The sequence below is a fragment of the Spodoptera frugiperda genome, chromosome 16 (assembly GCF_023101765.2).
Source record: "Spodoptera frugiperda isolate SF20-4 chromosome 16, AGI-APGP_CSIRO_Sfru_2.0, whole genome shotgun sequence".
Classification (NCBI taxonomy): Eukaryota; Metazoa; Arthropoda; class Insecta; order Lepidoptera; family Noctuidae; genus Spodoptera; species Spodoptera frugiperda.
In genome coordinates, this window is record NC_064227.1 from 8,696,679 (window position 1) to 8,718,356 (window position 21,678).

The 21,678-nt window shown below is 41.9% G+C and overlaps 2 protein-coding genes and 1 long non-coding RNA gene across 12 annotated transcripts in view; 1 reads left to right on the plus strand and 2 right to left on the minus strand.

Annotated features, from left to right (window-relative positions):
• Positions 1-21,678, plus strand: part of LOC118280741 (calsyntenin-1) — a 162,117-nt gene that overhangs the window by 51,657 nt on the left and 88,782 nt on the right. The gene's annotated exons all lie outside the window — the stretch shown is intronic.
• On the minus strand, positions 2,878-17,231 carry LOC126911565 (uncharacterized). Of its 10 annotated transcripts, none has more exons than XM_050699275.1 (5): positions 16,574-17,230; positions 13,470-13,614; positions 9,379-9,390; positions 3,509-3,732; positions 2,878-3,078 (listed from the first exon to the last, which is right to left on the minus strand). In XM_050699275.1, exons 1-5 carry the CDS (start codon positions 16,583-16,585, stop codon positions 2,929-2,931), a joined length of 543 nt encoding a protein of 180 aa, XP_050555232.1. In that variant the 5' UTR covers positions 16,586-17,230; the 3' UTR covers positions 2,878-2,928. The 10 variants fall into 10 exon arrangements, with proteins under 10 accessions (XP_050555232.1, XP_050555233.1, XP_050555231.1 ...); XM_050699276.1 differs by lacking the exons at positions 9,379-9,390; positions 13,470-13,614 and adding exons at positions 5,691-5,847; positions 5,957-6,031 and having other exon boundaries at positions 16,650-17,228; XM_050699274.1 differs by lacking the exons at positions 9,379-9,390; positions 13,470-13,614 and adding exons at positions 5,691-5,847; positions 9,645-9,719 and having other exon boundaries at positions 16,650-17,227.
• Positions 15,934-16,567, minus strand: LOC126911568 (uncharacterized). The gene is made up of 2 exons (XR_007706111.1): positions 16,308-16,567; positions 15,934-16,042 (listed from the first exon to the last, which is right to left on the minus strand). It is a non-coding gene; the product is annotated as an uncharacterized LOC126911568 (long non-coding RNA).

A 21,678-nucleotide genomic window follows, 5' to 3' on the forward strand; every position in this document is an offset into this window, starting at 1 on the left:
AATCAAAATTATGCAATGAAAATAGGACCCTTGGTTACTTGACTATTATTCAGATTAACTTGCAGATAAAAATTAGAGGATAAAAAGAATTGAAAAATCTCAAAGCCTATTTCCTGTTGTTATCGCGACCATCTGCGTTTCTTAAACACACACGAGGAACAAAACGAGTCATTCAATAAAAAAAGATTTATTAATGTAATGTGTAAAGGTTTAAATATGTATTTGGTTTTAATACATACGGATAATTAAAAAAAAATGGTTTTTATAATATATATTATAATGAATGCATATCTTAATTATTATTTCGTGTTTGAACGTTAGTGATCAGATGTAACGACACGTCATTGGTGTGCTAATATGTCAAAAAGTCATTCTTATTTCTTTGACATTCGCTCTATTATGTTTACATTGTTGTTTGTTTCGTTATGACCTAAATTAAAAGTAGGATTATTAAAGTTGATATTGGCGTTGACATTCTTTCCTTTCATAACTAAACACCCTATGATAGCATTGTAATAATATAAAACACTTAATTTAATTATTTCTACCATTATAAGTGCAATTAACTTAAACTGGTACCTAACCTAAATGTAATATTTTGTTCTTAGATTTAGATAGAAACCGCAAGTTCTAAAGGCTTTTAAACATGTTTTTAGTTATCACTAATAGAGCAGCAATAGAATGCTACATTTGGCATGCCTGTAAACTATATTTTTTTGGTGGGGCAAAGCTCTATAAAGTTTCTGGCATTGTCATTTTCGTCACTGTCAGTAATTTACTGCTACATGCTACTTATCAAGGTCGGAATTACTACAGAACGCGAACTCAATAGCAGTAGCTGAATAGAGGGATCTCCTCAATTATTATGGGCCTAGCCGTATTTGGATCCGATAGATATTAGATATCATTGTCAGAGTTACTCAAAATGAAGAAATAAAACATCCACGCGAAGACGGAAGCTAGTGTTAAATAAAGATAGGAAGTAATTGTTAAAATAAACCGTTATTGGTCAAATAAAATGATTTGTGGTAGGTATAGTAGCTTCCGCCAGCGGCTTCACCCCCGGTTTCGGACCATAAAAAGTTGTGGAATAAAATTTATTCAAATCGGTGCAGTGGTTTAGGAGTTTCTTTCGCATTTATATAGGTTTTCACCCACTCGAGTAGTGGGTGAAAAACTATCACTTTCCGTTCTTTTTATTTTAGAAAATGAAATCACAAAGTCCGAAATCCACGCGAGCGAAGCTGCGGGCATCAGCTAGTATAACTTAATATAAATAAAGTATTAACAATGTACGCACTTGGTCCTATATTAGCCATGTCATTTCTAGCAGTATAATCTTGGGGACCGAAAGGATCAGGAGGTAAGGTTACTGGTCCTATTTGTCGCCGACTCCAGAAGAATGTTCCTGGTTCTGCCGCCTGCAACAAACGCCCCCGGTTTAGTTCGAGCGCTCGTGTGTGAGTGTAGCGGTGGGTGTGACTGTCTACTCACCTCGACCGGCGGCAGCGGCAGCACGGCCAGCAGCACGGCCAGCAGCACGCACACGGAGCTGGAGAGGGCCGCGGCCATGGTGCGGCGGCTGCGGCGGGACGAGCACTGGCCGCCAGCACACGCGCACGAGATGAGAGGTCGCACGCACAGGAAGCACAGTGACGCGCTCACTCATTGCTGGGAATGCTTGAATCGCAAATGACGCACGCCCGAGATTCATTACAATACATTTTTGTTAATTAATATTCTTAGTCATTTTTAGTTTTTTTCTGTTTGAGAGACATATATCCTACCTATCTATAGCTAAGTAGTGATAGCTTGGGAGTTGGAAAGGACGTGTGCTCACGGCAAGCACGGGTTGCCTTGCACTCGACCAGAACCAGAACAACAATGGCAGACCATAATCCGCCTTTATATTTAGACCTTTTCATTGAGGTCTAATGTGACAAAAATAAGCCTAATAAATAAAATATATCTATGGAAGAACTGGTCAAATACTTTTTTTTTTTCAGGACTTTAATAATTGACTGCCACAATGCTAAACGTGGTATAATGGTCTGCCATTATTGTTTTCCGATAAGAAAAATAAACTCTTTTCAATTTGGTCAAATGAGTTTAAACTTCGCCAAAAATTTGTAGGTACCTGTCTTAGGGTGCTTTTCCACCAGATATGTGCTATGCTACGTTGCTGTGGATGCTTTTTTATGGTATACGCCCGTAAACACCAACAAGTGGCGTTATAAGTGCATTGCCGGCCTTCGACGTTTAGGTATTTAAGGGTTGTTGGGGGATTGAGGATTGAGATTGGTAAGGGGGGTAATTGGTCCTCCGTTTAGTTTCCACCTATTATTATTTGTACACATGGTTTTTTTAAGAGGGAATAATCATTTAATTTCGTCCCCCGTGCCGGCTGGAACGTTTCCTAACGCGCCCCGCCTCCTGCTTAGCTAGCACAATGTGTACTAAGCGTGGGTGTCTATTGACAGATTGGGATTTGCAGCAGTTTGATGACTGCACAAAAAGCGCCGTATTTGGCTTACACATTAATGAATAGACAAGATATTGGTAATGTAAACGTATCGAATATTTATTCCATTATTATTTTATTTGTTTCAGGTAAGCTAGGAGTGGACAGAATCAGATGATCACAATCTAAACACCTAATCTGGAAGTCATTGGAGGTAATCTTTGTATGTCAGGAAATCTAGATAGAGTTACGATTTTTTTTTAATACACCCATATTATTTTTTTTGTCGATAAAATCTGATGTAGTATTCAGCCTTAACGGATTAGAAGTGCCACCCCTATCACATTGTAGATATTCGAAATATCACAGGTCCAGAGCTGTCGGAATAAAACCTTTATCCACGGAAAAGAAAAACATGAAGTGATGCAAAATGTTTATTGGTATAGTACCTATTAAAATGTACATATTTACGCTAAAAATCCGCCTTGGTTGTAGTTCTGGCCGTAACCTGATTGTCCAGCGCCGTAGTTGTTGTGTCCATACAGGTTGTGTCCTCCTTGGCCGACCTCCATGGCTCCTCCGACATCGTGACCAGACGACTCGTGGTGGTGAACCTCCTGATTGCAAAATTTACCAATTAATACAAAATCCTATTTGTTGTACTATGAATATTTTAACTACATACATACATATCGTCACGCCTTTAATCCCCGAAGGGGTAGGCAGAGGTGCACATTATGGCACGTAATGCCACTGTTTACACCCACTTTTCACAATTTATGTTGTAAGTCCCATGTAATAGGTGGTGAGCCTATTGCCATATACCGGGCACATTTCCAGACTCCGTGCTACTACTGAGAAATTTTCGAAAAACCGAAAAAAGCCCAGTAATACTTCGCCCGACCCGGGAATCGAACCCGAGACCCCTTGCCCGGCAGTCGCACTTGCAACCACTCGTCCAACGAGGCAGTCAGTGATAGACTCAATGTCAAAAACTGACATTTCTAATCGGGACCGTCAGGATAAGAGTTTCTCTCAAAACATTACCTGACTGAAGTCGCTCTCCTGGTGACCGATGTCATGGCCCACGTTCACAGCACCTCCACCGTAACCGCTGTTGCCGTAGCCGTTGCTACCACCAGCGTAGCCGGATTGGCCGTAACCGCCGCCTGATCCGTAGCTTTCACCCACCCCTAGGCCTAGGCCGCCGCCGAGCCCGCCCAGTCCAATACCCCCGCCGAGCCCACCAAGGCCACCTCCCAGACCGAGCCCTGCAATAAATTCGCAAAACGTTTAGAAAGAATATTGGTAATTATAGTAGAAATGGAAGTTTGTTTTTATCATAATAAAATATGTACGTAAATGTGGATATTGTGTGCACGGGGTTTTTTTTTTTTTTTTTTACATTTAATGGGTCGACGTTTGACCGCTATCTCACCTGATGGTAAGTGATGATGCGGCCTACGGTGGAGCACGTCTGCCCATAAGCAACCTATTCACTCGGGCCTTGAAGACACCCAGGTTATACCCATCAGGAAACACAGACTCCGGCAAGGAGTTCCACTCCCTAGCAGTTCGCACAAGGAAGCTTGAAGCGAAGCGCTTCGTGCGAGTTGGTGGGATATCTACCATGAAGCGGTGACGCCTCGCCGATTGTCTTGTGGTTCGATGATGAAAAGGACTAGGGGAAATCAAGTTGTGCAATTGCACACTCTCCGAAATGTATCCGGTAAAAAACGGAAAGGCTTGCGACCTTGCGCCTGTGTTCAAGGCTTTGAAGCCGGGCCTCCACAAGCGCATCATCGTTGATGAGCTTCTTGGCACGCCTTTCAATGTGTTCGAGCGCATCTAGCTGGCATTTAGCCGAGCCGTCCCAAAGGTGAGAACAGTACTCCATACATGACCGAACCTGCGCTTGGTACAGGCTCAGCAGTTGTTTCGGTGTGAAGTACCGTCTCACCTTCGAGAGGATACCCAACTTCCTACCAGCCAGATGCGCCTTCGACTCTATATAAGAGCCGAAGTTTAGCGTTGGCGATAGAGTTACGCCAAGAAGCTCTAGATGATCCGATATTGGAACGGATACATTTCGGAAAGTAGGAGCCAGCGGAAATTGACTCCGTTTGGCAGAGAATAGACACGCCTGGGTTTTGGTAGCGTTGAACTTGACCAAGTTGGCGTCACCCCAATCGGAGACCGCCTTCAAGGACGAGTTCAACCGTTCGACCATGGATTCTCTTAGAGACTGGATCTGTGTTCCGCTAGTCCGCGCATCGGACACATACCTTTCAACAACTGTGCTGTCATCTGCATACCCAAAGATACCGGGCTTAAGCAGGTCGTTGATGTGCAGCAAAAAGAGCGTTGCTGAAAGTACTGACCCCTGAGGGACTCCGGCGTTGATACCAAATTGGTCAGACGAGCAGCCATCGATGACTACTCGAATTGACCGATCCCTCAGGAAGTCTGCAATCCATCTGCACAGATCAGCGGGAAGTCCATATGCAGGAAGCTTGCCGATAAGGCTGTCGTGCCAAACCCTGTCAAAGGCCTTCGATATATCGAGAGAGACCGCTATTGCCTCCCCGTGCTTCTCGATGGCCTCGCTCCAAATGTGGGTGGCATACGCAAGAAGGTCCCCAGTGGATCGGTTGCGGCGAAACCCATACTGCTGATCGCTGAGGAGGTCGTTACCTTCAAGGTATGCCAGGAGCCTGTTGTTGAGTACACGTTCCATACTCTTACAGAGTATGGACGTGACCGAGATTGGTCGGTAATTGTTAGGGTCGGCACGACTACCTTTTTTGGGCACAGGCTGCACGTTGGCCAGCTTCCATGCAACCGGCACTTGACCAGTCTCCAAGGAAAGTCGAAACAGGCGTGTCAGGATTGGAGACAACTCAGGCGCACAGGTTTTTAAAACCACGGCCGGGATTCCGTCGGGGCCACTGGCCTTCGACAGGGTCGACACCTACCAACGGCAAGCTATGTAAAACTTTATTTCTGAGTTATATGTACGTTCTTAGATTTAGACACCACTGACACACGGTGAAGGAAAACATCGTGAGGAATCCTGGACTTATAATTTCTGATTATAAGTTTGAAATCGTTAACCCGCATTGAGCAAGCGTGGTGATTAATGCTCAAATCTTCTCCGTGCGAGAAGTAACCTATACCCAGCTGTGCCCACTTATAGGCTGTTGATGAGATGTGATGTGGGTGTATGTACCTTCAAGTCCGGCTCCAATCCCGGCACCAAGTCCAGCTCCGATGTTACCAAGGCCGGCTCCGAGGCCAGCTCCTACTTCGCCAAGACCAGCTCCCAACTCGCCGAGGAAAGGCTTGGCGCTGGCGACCGCCAGGAAGGCCAACACTGCGACAATAACCTGGTGAAGGAAACAATGCAGAATTAGACAATAGAGCCTGTAGCCAACAGTCGAGCGCAGTGGATCAGGATACGTTCGGATGTGGAGGATACTGGGGGAGACTGCTTACCATGGACTTCATGTTGGAGTTGTATCGGAGCTGGGCACACAATGTCCGCCGCTACACCGCGCCAACCTTTTATACCTCTACTGTAACAGTTACTTAGTAATTTGTAATTAACGACATCTTAACGACCTGGTTAACTAGTGTATTACATAATGTACCCGACTTTTGGGAATCCTGTTTGAAATGTGATGTTTAGTAAATTTCTTATTCCTAATAGATGCGGTTTTACAAATAGTGCAACATTACCGACGCTGACCTGACTTGACTGAGTTGTTTGTCCAATATTTGATTGTAGTTGGGAGTACATAAATAGGTTCAAATGTGCTGTCACAGTGTCTAAATTGTCTTTGTATTTTACAAACACCAGGAATACATATTTGGCGTATATTCTTCGAAAAATTCACTACAAACAATTGCATGTATATAAAAAACTGGTGTGTATGTCTAGTACATACTTTAAGGATTGTATTATGCCCATGTCGTGTATTGTATTTTGTATTCTATTGCATGTAAGCGAGGTAAACCACATCAAGAGTTCATTTGAACAGAGTATGAAGATCCGTTAGTAATAAGGCATCTATTGACCTATTCATGTCGAGCCTTTACAAAAATCTTAAATAACCAAGAAATATTAATAGCTCGACATCCAGCCTCTACTCGTATTGTACGAGGAACACAGCGGATTTCTTTGCTGATATTAATTAAAGCTGGGACAAGCCGCTATCATTGAATTCCTGTCTAATGAATAGTTAACAAGGCTGCCTGCCCCGCTGTGGCCAAGGGGTTAATTTACTGGATAAATTATCCTGGTATTTTATTGAAAATGTCCCTAGCTCGGCTCGGCTCTCCTATGTTGAAACTATTTTACCATAAAGTGTTACAAACCATGCATTTAACTTCTTTAAAGGTTTTCTGATTCAGTCTTTATGCAACACTTTAGTATTGTTCCTGCTCTCAGTCCATAAATTAGGCAAGATATATCTAACTGATATTTATTGGCGCAATATTTATTGAATGTGCTTTATGTAAGAGGCAGGCAGAAAGGATCCCACCTACAGAACAGTGTAATCATCATTCCGTTCCCGTACATTGCTGGATATACTCCGATCTTCAACTTGTAATAATTGTATATGCGTGTTGTGTGCATTCGCAACAGTGCACTTTATTAGTTTTACTCGTTCAAGTCAAAGTATTTATTTCAACTAAATGAAACACAGGTACGTCTGTTTGTCCGTCAGTGAAAATAGGTGCTCGTACCAAAGTGTACATTTGAATGAAAAAAAAAACGAGCAAGAAAAACTCCATTGTAACAAATATTTATTTTAAAGCACTTAATATAGATCTCTTAAGTAACTGTTTTCAATGTTTGACAATAAAATATATCATGGTATGTATGTTTCACACTTAGTAATTCACCGTTGGGTTAAAATATACTTAACTTGAAAGATGAATTAATACCCCCTATTACATGGGACTTATAATACAAATGGTGAAAAGTGGGTGTACATTGTATAGCGGCATTACGTGCCGTAATGTGCACCTCTGCCTACCCCTTCGGGGATAAAAGGCGTCACGATATGTATCTATGAATTAATACGTAGTTGTTGTAATTGCAAGAGCCTCGTTGGTCGAGTGGTCGCAAGTGCGACTGCCGTACAAGGGGTCTCGGGTTCGATTCCCGGGTCGGGCAAAGTATTACTGGACCTTTTTCGGTTTTCCGAAAATTTCTCAGTAGTAGCACGGAGTCTGGAATTGTGTCCAGTATATGGCAATAGGCTCACCCCCTATTACATGGGACTTCTAACACAAATGGTGAAAAGTGGGTGTACATTGTATAGCGGCATTACGTGTCGTAATGAGCACCTCTGCCCACCCCTTCGGGGATAAAAGGCGTGACGTTGTTTTTGTTTCTTTTGTAGTAATTATATTGACTTATTCTGGGCTACTTAATGCATAGTACATTAGCCACTGCGGACGGAGCTGCGTGCTACAAGCCATTACCGGCCAGTAGGACGATCCCGTTTGTTGATCGCTCTGTAAACATGTGAGGGCTATATATTAGTTAACAGTTGGTTAAATTAACTGTGGCGACCTTGGCTGTCAGTGCGTGTGTGTTAAATCTATCTCGCGTCGTGTCGGACACCATTAAGGGCTGATCTGCTCACTGGGATGGCTCGCGCATGGAAATATGTAGTAACTGTTGTATATTATGTACAACAGCCTATGTATGCCTATGTTATTAATTTACACCGAATTGTGTATCAGCCATGTTTCTTGACCGGAGTGATACCACGGCCTTACAGAATACTGACGTGAAACAACCATAGGTTTTTGTTTCGCCCTTTTATTTTTATAGGGGATAATCATCCAATGACTTCTTCCGCCTTGGGCGAGAGGCCACCCCGTTCCTACTCCTGCTTTTCGAGCCGGAGCCCCGGTAAACCCGCTAGGTAGTCCGCAGCCGTTACGTTGTTCCTGAGCAGCGAGTAATAATGAAATATTTTTTTGGTTTGTTTGGGTCAGCGCGGACTTGATTTTAGAGGCAGTTATTGTACCTGTATAAATCTGCCTTCAAGTTTACATATAGTATAGCGAGTAGATCATCCAATTACACCTAGATTTACGTGTGTACTTACAATCATCTTTCGTCAACTAGCTACAAGTTAGCACTAACAGAAGACATGTGCCCCTAAAGTAAAGGATTTGTTTATTTTACTTGTGTTGATACAGTCATGGGATCGTTGACACGATGCTATATGTATATGTGTCTCACCTATTATTATCTTTCGTAGGAATCCGCTCAACACATGACCAAAATATTCTCGTCAATTGATAGTATACTTTAAATTGAGTATATTACGGTTTTCATTTGTTTGCATGATGTGTTGTTAGAAGGCAACAACATTAAAATGAACTTAAAGTGGCAATAAAGGTTTTAAATAGAAAATTATATTTGATGTACCTAGTATTTTTTAATCGTGAGATTTTAACAAATTGTTAATCACATTAATCCAGTGTGTGAACTCGTGAAAAAAAAAAGAAACAAACAGTATGGTATTGTGTCAATAGGGCCTCAGTTCAGCATAATGTCAAATAACTATGGGGACAAATAATAACGTTAGTTTTCGGTTAAATACTTGTTGGGGATAAGAAATGATGTGAAAATAGTTATACAGTCAAAACATTTATTGGTCGAAGACTGCGATCTCTACAGTAAACCTCCTAGACCCAGGCCGCCCCGACCGCCATGTCCACGGAGCCCGAGACCAGCTCCGAGACCTGAAACAGCACATAATATTACACATTTTAGTCCCTGGATAAATTAAAAAAACTCGCACCACATTACGCAGGAGCCCGTTGGCCAGCCACTGCGTCAACCTGCGCAGTCGATGATGATAATAAATTACGCAAATGTGTGTATGTACCTTCAAGTCCGGCTCCAATCCCGGCACCAAGTCCAGCTCCGATGTTACCAAGGCCGGCTCCGAGGCCAGCTCCTACTTCGCCAAGACCAGCTCCCAACTCGCCGAGGAAAGGCTTGGCGCTGGCGACCGCCAGGAAGGCCAACACTGCGACAATAACCTGGTGAAGGAAACAATGCAGAATTAGACAATAGAGCCTGGAGCCAACAGTCGAGCGCAGTGGATCAGGATACGTTCGGATGTGGAGGATACTGGGGGAGACTGCTTACCATGGACTTCATGTTGGAGTTGTATCGGAGCTGGGCACACAATGTCCGCCGCTACACCGCGCCCGGCTTATATACCTCTACTGTAACAGTTAGTAATTTCAGTCATTAATAATTAATGAGATCTTTAGAACCTGGTCTGACCACCTCAGGACGTAATGAACTTGAATTAGGCAATCCTGTTCGTGACGCGTTTGCGTACTTAGTTTAGTAGTTTAGTAGGTTTTGTGAAATACTGTGGTTTCAAAAGACAGTCCCATACATTTGCCAAATTAGATAACAATACGTTTATCTTCATTCTGAAAATCAAGGACGAGTCTAACTCACGCACAATACGTTTCGTGCCATCTTTTTCTTTCTTTTATTGCGTCTTATGCTTTAAATGACCGATGGACATCTGTCCCTTCTGCACCTCTCCTTAAAAGAAATTATCTTGTCATTTTACTATCGGTTTTAAAAACGAATGCCCAAGAAAAAAACTAGCGTCGATTAAAATAATTGATGAATCGTTCATGAACGATATAATAGGCTGTACCTAAGTAACAGGTCACAAATTCGCTGTAGTTTTAGCCAAAATCATATCCAAAGGAGCCAAATCTGAGGAAAGATCATACAAAACGAGACCATGATAAACTAGGGTATTTTTTATTACTTAGTGATGGTCTCATCGGAAACTAGGACTGATATATACTATGTATACTATACCTAGCGACGTATAAAATATTTTAATCGATTCTGGGTATAGCTCCATACATTTTTGGGCATTCTCCTTTTGTATAATGATCGAAGGTTGGGCAGTTTATACATTTATTTATTCATAATTCAATAAAAATATAGACTTACTAGCAACAGTACCAAATCATCTACATGTTTTTAAAATGACATGAAATCAAAATAAAATCTTATACAATAAGTCAGAACATAAAATATAACAAATCTCGCATTTAAAATAAAATAAAATTCTCAACTCAGTTTATTCAATACTCGTAAGACATTAATTCTGTTTATTTCACATTCGGAGCTAGCAATATCTCTTTTAAAAGTGACGATTGTCTTAAAGTCGTCTGAGGCCTCCGTCAGATCGGCCAGCATCTAGAACTATACCCATCTTTTATTTTATTGTAACTTTCGTGAGACATACTAAATTAATTATTATGTTATCGGCTTACTCACGTACTGTTTTGACGAGGAACTCGACTAGTTTCAAGCCATGCTAGAGGCTCATATACCCATCTTAACAGCTTTCAGTAAAATGACAGTTTTAATGTTGTAACGTAAAAACGACTACGAAGTTGTAGTAACTAAACTGACTTGAATCGATTTTAAATAAAACGATTAGTAAAGTCAAATATTTTTTATTTAATTTACGATCTTAGTAATCACTGTCACTGGCCCTTATATACATTCATACAAATCGTCATGCTTGTCTCCCATTGGTGTAGGCAGAGACAATAGATCGCCAATGGGCTTACAAATCGGGTATATCTATGTCTTTTGTCTTCTCTTTATTCGGTTTCATCAATCTCTTCATCCATTCTTCTTCATGATCTTCCCTAAGATTTAACACGTGGGAGAGCTACGCTTTGGCATGAATAGGCTGACTCGTTCATTTGAAACTGGCGTTGACACTTGCATTGTTTCGATGTATGAGTCAGATCACCGGAGACCTAACCCTCGTCCCTCGAAGGCTAAGTAAGTAAGTAAGGTACTTATAATTCCTATAGTACGTATTAGATTTTTGATTGATTTGGAAATAGGAGTTAAAGATAGTTACAGCATGTAGTTTTTCGTGTACAACACATAAATCACTGTAATTTCAAAAGTGACTTGGGTGTTTTATAGTTTTCTGGTAGCTGTTGTAACTTTTCGATTACCTGGTTTCGGTTGAACATCGACTTCTGAAACATTCTGTATAAGATGTTCCGTCTAGTCTGAAAACAGTCTCCGTTTTGTGGCTATTTCCATTGCTGGAGCTTGCTTGCCCAGCTCTTGATCTTCGAACTTGTAGGTATTGATTGAATCCATTACTTATTGTAGGATTAATGTCAGTGTGTATTAACCAATGAACGAAGTGGAGTTACATGTTATATAAATTTAAGTCTTTTGAAAACCAATATTGTATGCAGTTTAGCATATATGAAAATTTTAAAGTGTATACAAATAGCTCAAGCAATTGAACATAATCTGTACCTTAAAAAAATTTTTGTAATATTGCACTTTACAGGTGTATTGTGCAATTGCAGGTTAAATAAAAGCTTGGCGTTAGATTTTTTACAGATTTATTGACGTATTTTAATATGATTATCCATGGAAAGCACGATGGGAATGTGTAAGAAGTTCCAACACATGATGATGATACAACTGCCAGAGAGTTTTAAACTAATGCATTCGAACATAATAGCTCAGCTGTTAAACTCAGCTTTAATGTTGAATCGGGGTTCTTTCAACAAGACTAATTTGTAGAAAATTATTAAAAAGAAGACATAAATGTTTGTAAACAAGGAAGAAAAATTAAAGATTAACCATGAGCTGGGAATATAAATTGAAAAATATGCAGAATAATTTAAGTGATCGTAAACGAAGCTGTTTATGAGGCAAAATATATTAGGTGTAGATGGAAATGGAACAAGTTAATCTTACAAGATATCTAGAGAGTAAGTGTAGTGGTAACTGCTCCTTGTTATTTTTTGTAGGCATATTTTTGTGTTCTGTAATATTAGTCGGAAACTCGGAATCAAGAAAAAAGTACGAAAGTAATAGGCACGCCAAATCATTTATTTGTAAAGACTGGGATCTGTTGATGAAGTTGTTACAGTAACCCTCCTAGGCCCAATCCACCCCGGCCGCCAATACCGCCGATACCGCCTCCGATACCTCCGCCAAGCCCTCCGAGGCCAAGACCAGCTCCGATTTCTGAAACACAACATTATGTTACATATTTTGGTTCGCGGAAAATTCTTGAAGAATCGTATATTGGATCAAATATCCCAGACCCCTGAATTGAACCAAATGTCTCATATTACCGTAAACACCTAAGTTGTAGCTTTTTTTTTTTTTTTTTTTTACATTTAATGGGTCGACGTTTGACCGCTATCTCACCTGATGGTAAGTGATGATGCGGCCTACGGTGGAGCACGTCTGCCCATAAGCAACCTATTCACTCGGGCCTTGAAGACACCCAGGTTATACCCATCAGGAAACACAGACTCCGGCAAGGAGTTCCACTCCCTAGCAGTTCGCACAAGGAAGCTTGAAGCGAAGCGCTTCGTGCGAGTGGGTGGGATATCTACCATGAAGCGGTGACGCCTCGCCGATTGTCTTGTGGTTCGATGATGAAAAGGACTAGGGGGAATCAAGTTGTGCAATTCCCCCGCACACTCTCCGAAATGTATCCGGTAAAAAACGGAAAGGCTTGCGACCTTGCGCCTGTGTTCAAGGCTTTGAAGCCGGGCCTCCACAAGCGCATCATCGTTGATGAGCTTCTTGGCACGCCTTTCAATGTGTTCGAGCGCATCCAGCTGGTATTCAGCCGAGCCGTCCCAAAGGTGAGAACAGTACTCCATACATGACCGAACCTGCGCTTGGTACAGGCTCAGCAGTTGTTTTGGTGTGAAGTACCGTCTCACCTTCGAGAGGATACCCAACTTCCTACCAGCCAGATGCGCCTTCGACTCTATATAAGAGCCGAAGTTTAGCGTTGGCGATAGAGTTACGCCAAGAAGCTCTAGATCTAGTATCTTAAAATGTAAGTGTAGCTTAAGATTCAACTATCATTCCAAGAGATTGGATGGATAGATGGGAAATACGTAGATAACTTATGGTAATTACCTCCGATCCCGACACCAAGTCCAGCTCCGATGTTACCAAGGCCGGCTCCAAGGCCAGCTCCTACTTCGCCAAGACCAGCTCCCAACTCGCCGAGGAAAGGCTTGGCGCTGGCGACCGCCAGGAAGGCCAGCACTGCGACAATAACCTGGTGAAGGAAACAATGCAGAATTAGACAATAGAGCCTGTAGCCAACAGTCGAGCGCAGTGGATCAGGATACGTTCGGATGTGGAGGATACTGGGGGAGACTGCTTACCATGGACTTCATTGTTGGAGTTGTATCGGAGCTGTGCACACAATGTCCGCCGCTACACCGCGCCCGGCTTATATACCTCTACTGTAACAGTTAGTAATTTGTTATTAACGATCTAGCAACACCTAATGTACTCAACTTTTTAAAAGTCCTGTTAAAGAAACGTGTTTGAATATTCATTACATTTAATGATACTTAGGTGATTTCAAGATATTTCATTGTTAATTTGATGTTATTAGACTTTGTTATCGCACGGGTGTCCATGAGTGGCGCTGACGCTCTCTCGCCGAGTCTCCATTTGCTTTAAAAGTTAGCACTCCGATCGAGCTGGACTATTCGAAGTGCCGAAGTATAGCTCTCCTACTCTTATTGGTCTTTTATGAAATTTCTTTACTTCTCATGATACTTTCAGTCTTTTCGCGATTGCTACAGGAGAACCAACCAGTAGTCACTTTGTAAAACCAGTAGATCGAATGTCATCTGACCCCACATCCTTTACATTGATCTCTGTGTACTACAACCATACAACTAACCTGCCAAAGTTATCCGACTAATTACAAGCAATTTTGCAAACCATCCGAGAGTCCTTAGAAGTAAAGTAATTGACCGTCTCGTTTTTAAGCTATATTGATCAAGGATCTCATAACAGTCCCATAAGAAGATATATGTCCAGAATCTTCCTGCAAAATTACGTCTATTTTAGCAGTTATTAATATTTTTATGGTCCTACTTCTTTCTCTCCTTGTTCTTTATAGACTGTACAGGGTTTGTAGCATGCAGATTTATTGATTTTGCCAAATGCACTTTCGTTTCCCGGTTACATTCCCTAACAGTTCTGTTAATTTTGGGTTAATTATTTCCCTGGTCTGTTAGCAACGCACAGGGCTTACTGCAAAACTTGTTATATTTGCCAAAATCTTAGGTAATTTATTCTTAAGCCTCCGATAGAAATCACTTCCAATCTTGAAGAAATTTCGTATAATATATGTAATTGCAATAAAAATCATGTATCTCATTTTTAATCTTTAGAAATTGTCGTTGACCATGGACACTCCATGGCGTTCTGTTACATATTTTCTATCAAAGTCATTAGGTATTAGACGCCAGGCCGTGAATTTAAATTATTTTATATCTACCGTCTGACTGATTGAGTTTCGTTTTACCAATCACATCTCTTGCCATGGACTTGGGGATATTCGGCTTACAATATTACCATAATACCCATATATTACCCGTTTTAATTGCGTGGCTTACCGATGCAGTTCTACCTCTAGATAATTTCACATATAACAATTCAAAATGTAATCACCATCTCTCTATAACATGAGATCTAACATACTAGTGGAAGTGGGTGCAAATATTTCATCACACAGCACCTTACTCCATGGAGGGAAAGCGTTGTACCTACTATGTTATTACTTACCTCACTTGAGGTTTCCAGCATTATTTCTTTGTGTCTGACTTTCTGCCTGCGGTTTCAAACGCCTGGTGTAGAATGTGATGTAGTGATACCTACTTAACTTCTCTCCTAAACCCCTCAATCTATACGAAAAAAAAACGCATCAAAATCTGTTGCGCAGTTTTAAAGATCTAGTCATATATAAAGACAGACAGTGGAAAGTGACTGTATTTCTGTAGTGATAGTGATCAAGCATATTTATGTTATCAATGTGTGTGTCATTTTCTTCTGTTTCGTGGCCTACCTTATTTATTTTTATTTTAACATTATTAGCAATAGGTCCGACTAAAATACCCTTTAGTCTAATGAATGGTATACAGTTTGTGTCTATCAGTCGTCGCAGTTTAAGCATATGACTTCTTTTTATAACGTTGATAATTCTGCGTTTGGCCATTAACGCGCTTACTGTCGGGATGGCGAAGCGAAGATGTGGCTGAAGATGGGGCACACAGACTTAGAAAGTACCTATTTTCTCTGACATTTACATGTTGCATCTTTAAATTTATAGAAAAATATTGTTCTTTCAAAAAAAAATGTGGTCAAAAGTTTGAACTGCTACTTTAAAGAATATGCGGAATAATGTCAAATGATTTCAAATGTTGTTCACGCAGTAAAGTGTTTTAGATATAACTGTAGAATAAGTTAAACAGGTTAACTATGGGAACAAAAAATAAAACTAGTACTTTCTACTTTAGCAGAACTGTGGATGTATTAGGAATATTCGTCAGGGTAAGAAATGATGTAAAAATAGTAGTTCAGTCAAAATATTTATTTGTGGAAGTCTGGCGATCTCTATAGTAAACCTCCTAGACCCAGGCCGCCCCGACCGCCATGTCCACGGAGCCCGAGACCAGCTCCGAGACCTGAAACAGAACATAATATTAAACATTTTAGTCCCTGGAATGTTCTCATAGAATATTTCATTAGTTGAGAATTAACTCTGCGCCTAACCCAATGTGGATAAGGATGTGGATTGGACCAATCCCAGAGGGCTGGCGGGGGAATAGATAATTACGTTCTTTATTTAAAAAAAGCTCGCGGCACATCACGCTGTAGCCAGTTGGCCAGCCACTGCGTCAACCTGTGCAGTCAATGATGATAATAAATTACTAAAATGTGGGTATGTACCTTCAAGTCCGGCTCCGATCCCGGCACCAAGTCCAGCCCCGATGTTACCAAGGCCGGCTCCGAGGCCAGCTCCTACTTCGCCAAGACCAGCTCCCAACTCGCCGAGGAAAGGCTTGGCGCTGGCGACCGCCAGGAAGGCCAACACTGCGACAATAACCTGGTGAAGGAAACAATGCAGAATTAGACAATAGAGCCTGGAGCCAACAGTCGAGCGCAGTGGATCAGGATACGTTCGGATGTGGAGGATACTGGGGGAGACTGCTTACCATGGACTTCATTGTTGGAGTTGTATCGGAGCTGTGCACACAATGTCCGCCGCTACACCGCGCCCGGCTTATATACCTCTACTGTAACAGTTACTTAGTAATTTGTAACTAATGACCTGGCCTGACCAGTGCTTGTCTTTTGGCTATTGTGTTGGTATCGTGGTCTTTGGAAATAATACTTAAATTAGTGTGTATGCAAATGAGAAGTGTGAGTTTCACTTCACCTGCATAAAGAGACTCGACTATTTGACTCGCCGCCGTGCTCTGGCCACAGCATTTAGCCGAACATTGCCGTATTTGCACTGTGATTACCTCCGATGCTTGTTATTGTTTTCTTTTCATTCATGTATGTTTGGTTTGTTCGCTGTGTGCAAATGAACCGTTTGAAACCTTTCTTTCATACGAATTGTAGCTGAAAAAGCTATATCTAAAGTACACGTTCATTCTACACGTTCTAATTGCCTTTGAAATTCAACCCTATTCAATTAGAATATGTGTTATTGTATATTTACGTTCCATAGCGGGAGTTGGTATAATAATAAAATCTGGCCTGAATATGTACAATGCCACTTTTCCAGCTTTGAAGTTCTGAAGTATCCAGCCAATTAGCTCTGTTTCGCTATAACGACATTTGATCTGTGAGTGTGTGTTGTGCGAGAGAGACGGGTAGTGCGCGCGCTCTCTCACCCCCACCCCTAGCTCGGTCCGGCGGTAGTACAGCTCGACGCCGCTCGAGCGCGTCCCACGCGTCAGTAACAAATAATAGGAGGTACGCTCCAGACGTCACCACCTATTATTTGTTGTTTCGCAATACTCTGTCAGAACAGCGGGTTATTCCACCCGTTCTGTTTTATATATTTGTAACCCCAGTTAAGACGTTAATTTATACTGTTTATAAAAAGAACCATCCAATTTTCCGGTATCGAATGAACTCATTGATGAATAATAGAATATTGGAGGAATTAATTTTCCCTATTGCTACTAAAAATTTATCATTTAAAAATTATCTCAGCGATACGAAAAAAATCAATTGTTTAGTCAATTGTTTTCTAAAATGTTTTAATTGTCTGGCTTCTCTGATAAATCCGCCCTCGGTCGGGACGGGGGCGCGGGTTGTGCACCCCCGCCGCCCCCGCGCCCCTTTCTTGTACTGGGTCTGACACTGCTGCTGCTCGGGCTCCAGTACCATACCCGATGAGGTACCGATCAGATGTATTGGCACCGCATCAGGTATGGTATAGAAAAACCTTGTCTATTTATACCCTCACATTTCAAGTCTGTATGTAATACCATTTATTACAATCAATGTATGTATGTGTGCCTATAATTTTTAATCTGAAATTTCCATACAGTCGGGAAACTAACAATTAAAGATTTTTATAGGCATGAACAAAATACTAGTTTGGTAGTATTTTGTGCATACCTAATGCATTTCGCATAAAGGCTACAATACAAAACAGAGCTTACGCTTCATCTACAAAGCAGTCTTAGCTGCACTATGACAGAATACATGAAGTACCAGACTGTTGTTGACACTAGATAAACTACTAAGAGCATTTTTGACGATACTCTGATTTTTACACAGTTTAAGGGCAAAGCTTTTTCTCACAACACCGACGGACGGCTCGCTTCGCCCCTTAAATAACGAACGTTTTTAATTGGCCCTTTTGCTGGTAACCCTGTACTGGGCACGCCATTATCCAGTGTTTTCATTTGTCGCGGGATTTTATTACTCATGGGGAACAGGTGTTTCAATTGTTTATGTGTTACCATTCTGTTTGTCAGGCAAGGGTGTACGATTGATCGCTTATGGTGTTAGTGTCCGGAGCTGCGGATTAGCGGGTTGCCGGGGCTCCGGCTCGAAAAGCAGGAGTAGGAACGTGGTGGTTTTTAGTCAGTAAGAGTCTGACACTCCCTCTCGCCTCGCCCAAAACGGGAGAAGCCATAGGATGATTTTCCACCTTTAAAAAGATGGTGTTAGTGTAACTGGAAAGTCCTAGCGTAATGTCTCAATACTTGTTCATGCTTATGCTGCATATAAATCCAGTGTCGAAAACATCTGGACATCGTTCGTATCTAACTGATGCTTACATTACTATTTCTCATATTATATTCAGATCCTAACACTTTCAAGGCTGTTAGCACCCTATAGGTACTTAAAGCAATCATTCATAAATATTATCCGTGGGCTAAAACTAAAGTCACGCCAAACGCTTTACAAAGCGGCACCTAATTAACTGGCGTTCGGGACATTAGCGCCATTATCGCTTAGTTCAGGAACTCATTATTATTGGTAAACTTGCGGCCTTCTGTCAAACACCCCCATACTGTTCCGGGCCTACTTTGTTTACCACTTTAGGTGCTTATATTTCATTATTTATAATTATGTTGACTTACTTCATTTTGTTATCTTTAGGGGATTTATCGCTCGTATCATTACAATTTAAAAGCCCACACATAGGGCCCACTATGTTTTTAGTGTGGTGCTCTCTGTACTTAAGGCTTATTGAAAAGTAAGTTTGTTTTCTTATCATCTAATAATATCTTCTGATTTCTTTCGTTGCTGGAGTCAACACGTTTGCTCGTTTACCACCTATTCCATAAAAAAACCTCGTCCGAATCTAACTTTTGTTTCGTGTCTCTTGGACTCGTTGGACTTCATTGTTTTCATGGTTGTATCTAAAGTCGACCCTGTGTCATTGGAGTTGCAGCGGTTTTAGCGAGCTTTTCCCAGGCCTGACAAGCATCGGAGAAATCCCTTATTTAGGGCTTATATTCCTGTAGTGGCTTGTCACGGACTGTTGGCGACGATGCTGACAATGCGTATGTTTCCTTTTCAATTTCGACTCTACGCCACAAGACTGAAGAGTCAATTACGATTAAAGTTAGAAAAACAAGTGAAGAAATGAAATGGTTCTTTTTAATTATGATGATATGTTTTCTTTCCATTATGCGCTGTTGTGATAACATTAGACTGCATTGCTAGTGTTACATTTGGTAAGAGTATAATAACAGGGCTGCGGTTCTGCTGAGCACCGCATCCATTAGCAGGATCGATCCAAGCTATTGTTTTACTTGAGGTGCGGTGCCAGTGTCGGCGATGAGCGGAAGCCCATTTAGATTAGACAAATGACATCAACACTAATCTGATCGAATGAATAGAAAATTCTTGACATTGAATGTCAGCGTCAACCTCTATGTATTGATTTTTGCTACGCCATTGGCCTCGTACCACAGAAAAACGCCTCTACCATGCAGTGGCGTAGCGTGAGTGTCGGCCGCCCGGGGCGGAAGACAATTTTGCCGCCCCCTTATTTAGGTATTTTAATTTAATGTATACTATACATTACATACATTCATAATAGAGAACTTTTCGGCAAGAACAGTCATGAATCAGAGCACTCCCCGTGGTATAGGCGATAGAAAATGCACAACGAAGCTACATCTCTACGCATTGCCAAAGTGTCAAGTCGGTTTTAAATTTCCTGACACTCAACAATCCGATTCGCACGCCGCTGAACGCGGTCCAGAGGATGAAGCTGGTACTGGGGTGCCCCCGCCCACAGATGAGAGTAATATTCCATATGGGGCCGAACCTGCGCCTTATATAGAAGCAGGCGATGGGCTGGAGTGAAATACTGCCTTGATCTGTTGAGCACACCAAGCTTTTTCGAGGCTAATTTAGCCTTATCCTCTAGATGGCCACGGAACTAGACGTCGCTCGAAATGTTGATGCCAAGTATCCCAATTCCAATACCGGGGCTCCGGCTCGAAAAGCAGGAGTAGAAACGGGGTGGTTTTTAGTCAGTAGGTAAGAGTCTGACACTCCCTCTCGCCTCGCCAAAGGCGGGAAAAGTCATAGGATGATTTCCAATACCGGCTGAGGCAGTCAGAGGGGTACTTTGAAACTGAGGTGAGACGACCAACGGCAGTTTCTTAATAGTAAACACGCAGACCTGTGTCTTAGTAGGGTTAAACTGGAACAAATTAAGTTCACCCCAATCTGAGATTCTCCGCAAAGAAGTCTCGATTTCAGACACAAGTCGGTTTCGGTTCGCGTTGACGTTTTCCCGAGAATTAGCGCGGCCGGTATAATAGGCATCACCTGTACCGTCATCCGCATAACAATGAATGCCACTGATTTGCAACATATCATTGATATGGAGGATGAACAAGGTAGGTGATAGCACGCAGCCTTGAGGGACACCTGCGTTTACAGACAGAGAGTCAGAGCATTCCCCGTCGACAACGACCTTAATGCTTCTGTCTGCAAGGAATCAGTAGACCCATTCGCACAATTTCTTGGGAAGCCCATAGGAAGAAACCTTCGAAAGAAACACTTTATGCCAAACCCGGTCGAAGGCTTTCGCCACGTCCTAGCTAACTACCAACGCTTTCCCCTTAGATTCGATCGCCTGTGCCCAACGGGGTTTCAGGTAAACCAGAAGATCCCCAGCCGACCGACCTTTACGAAAACCGTATTGTCGGTCACTGAGTAGCTGGTGATCCTCAAGGTACCGCAAGAGCGGGCAGTTAATAATGGATTCCATAATTTTCGAGAAGACGGAAGTTATGGCTATCGGTCTGTAGTTGGACGGATTTGTTCTATCGCTTTTTTAGGGATCGGTTGTACCAAGGCCGTCTTCCATGATTTCGGGACTACGCCTAAAGAGTAAGCTCATATTAATCGGTCCAAATTTGTACAGTCCACTCTGTCTAAAGGTTCCCTCTCGGGGCAGGACCACTCGTTAAACGTTCATCCCCACTATCACTACTTTCTCCGATCTCTAGTTGCGAAAAAAATATAAAATGGTTGAAATATTTACAAAATATTTTTATTATTTATTGTTTAATTTTGCCGCCCCCTAAAAAGTGCCGCCCGGGGCGGGCCGCCCCTGCCGCCCCCACTACGCTACGCCACTGCTACCATGAATCAAAATAGCACTCTTTCATTTAAAACGGGATTAAAATTGATCAGTCTTCTAGTGCCCACGATGCTCTCACCAAAATCGTAAATCAACAATATTTTTCTTGACAGAGTAGACGTCAGAGAATCGAACTTGTGGGTACTTAGTTAAGGTCTACGAAATCCGAATCATTTATAC

Excerpts from the sequence above, each read along its gene's own strand:
- LOC126911565 (XM_050699275.1), bottom strand. Across the intron at positions 3,079-3,508 it reads AGGAGAGCGACTTCAGTCAG|GAGGTTCACCACCACGAGTC; the intron begins GTAATGTTTTGA and ends TTTTGCAATCAG.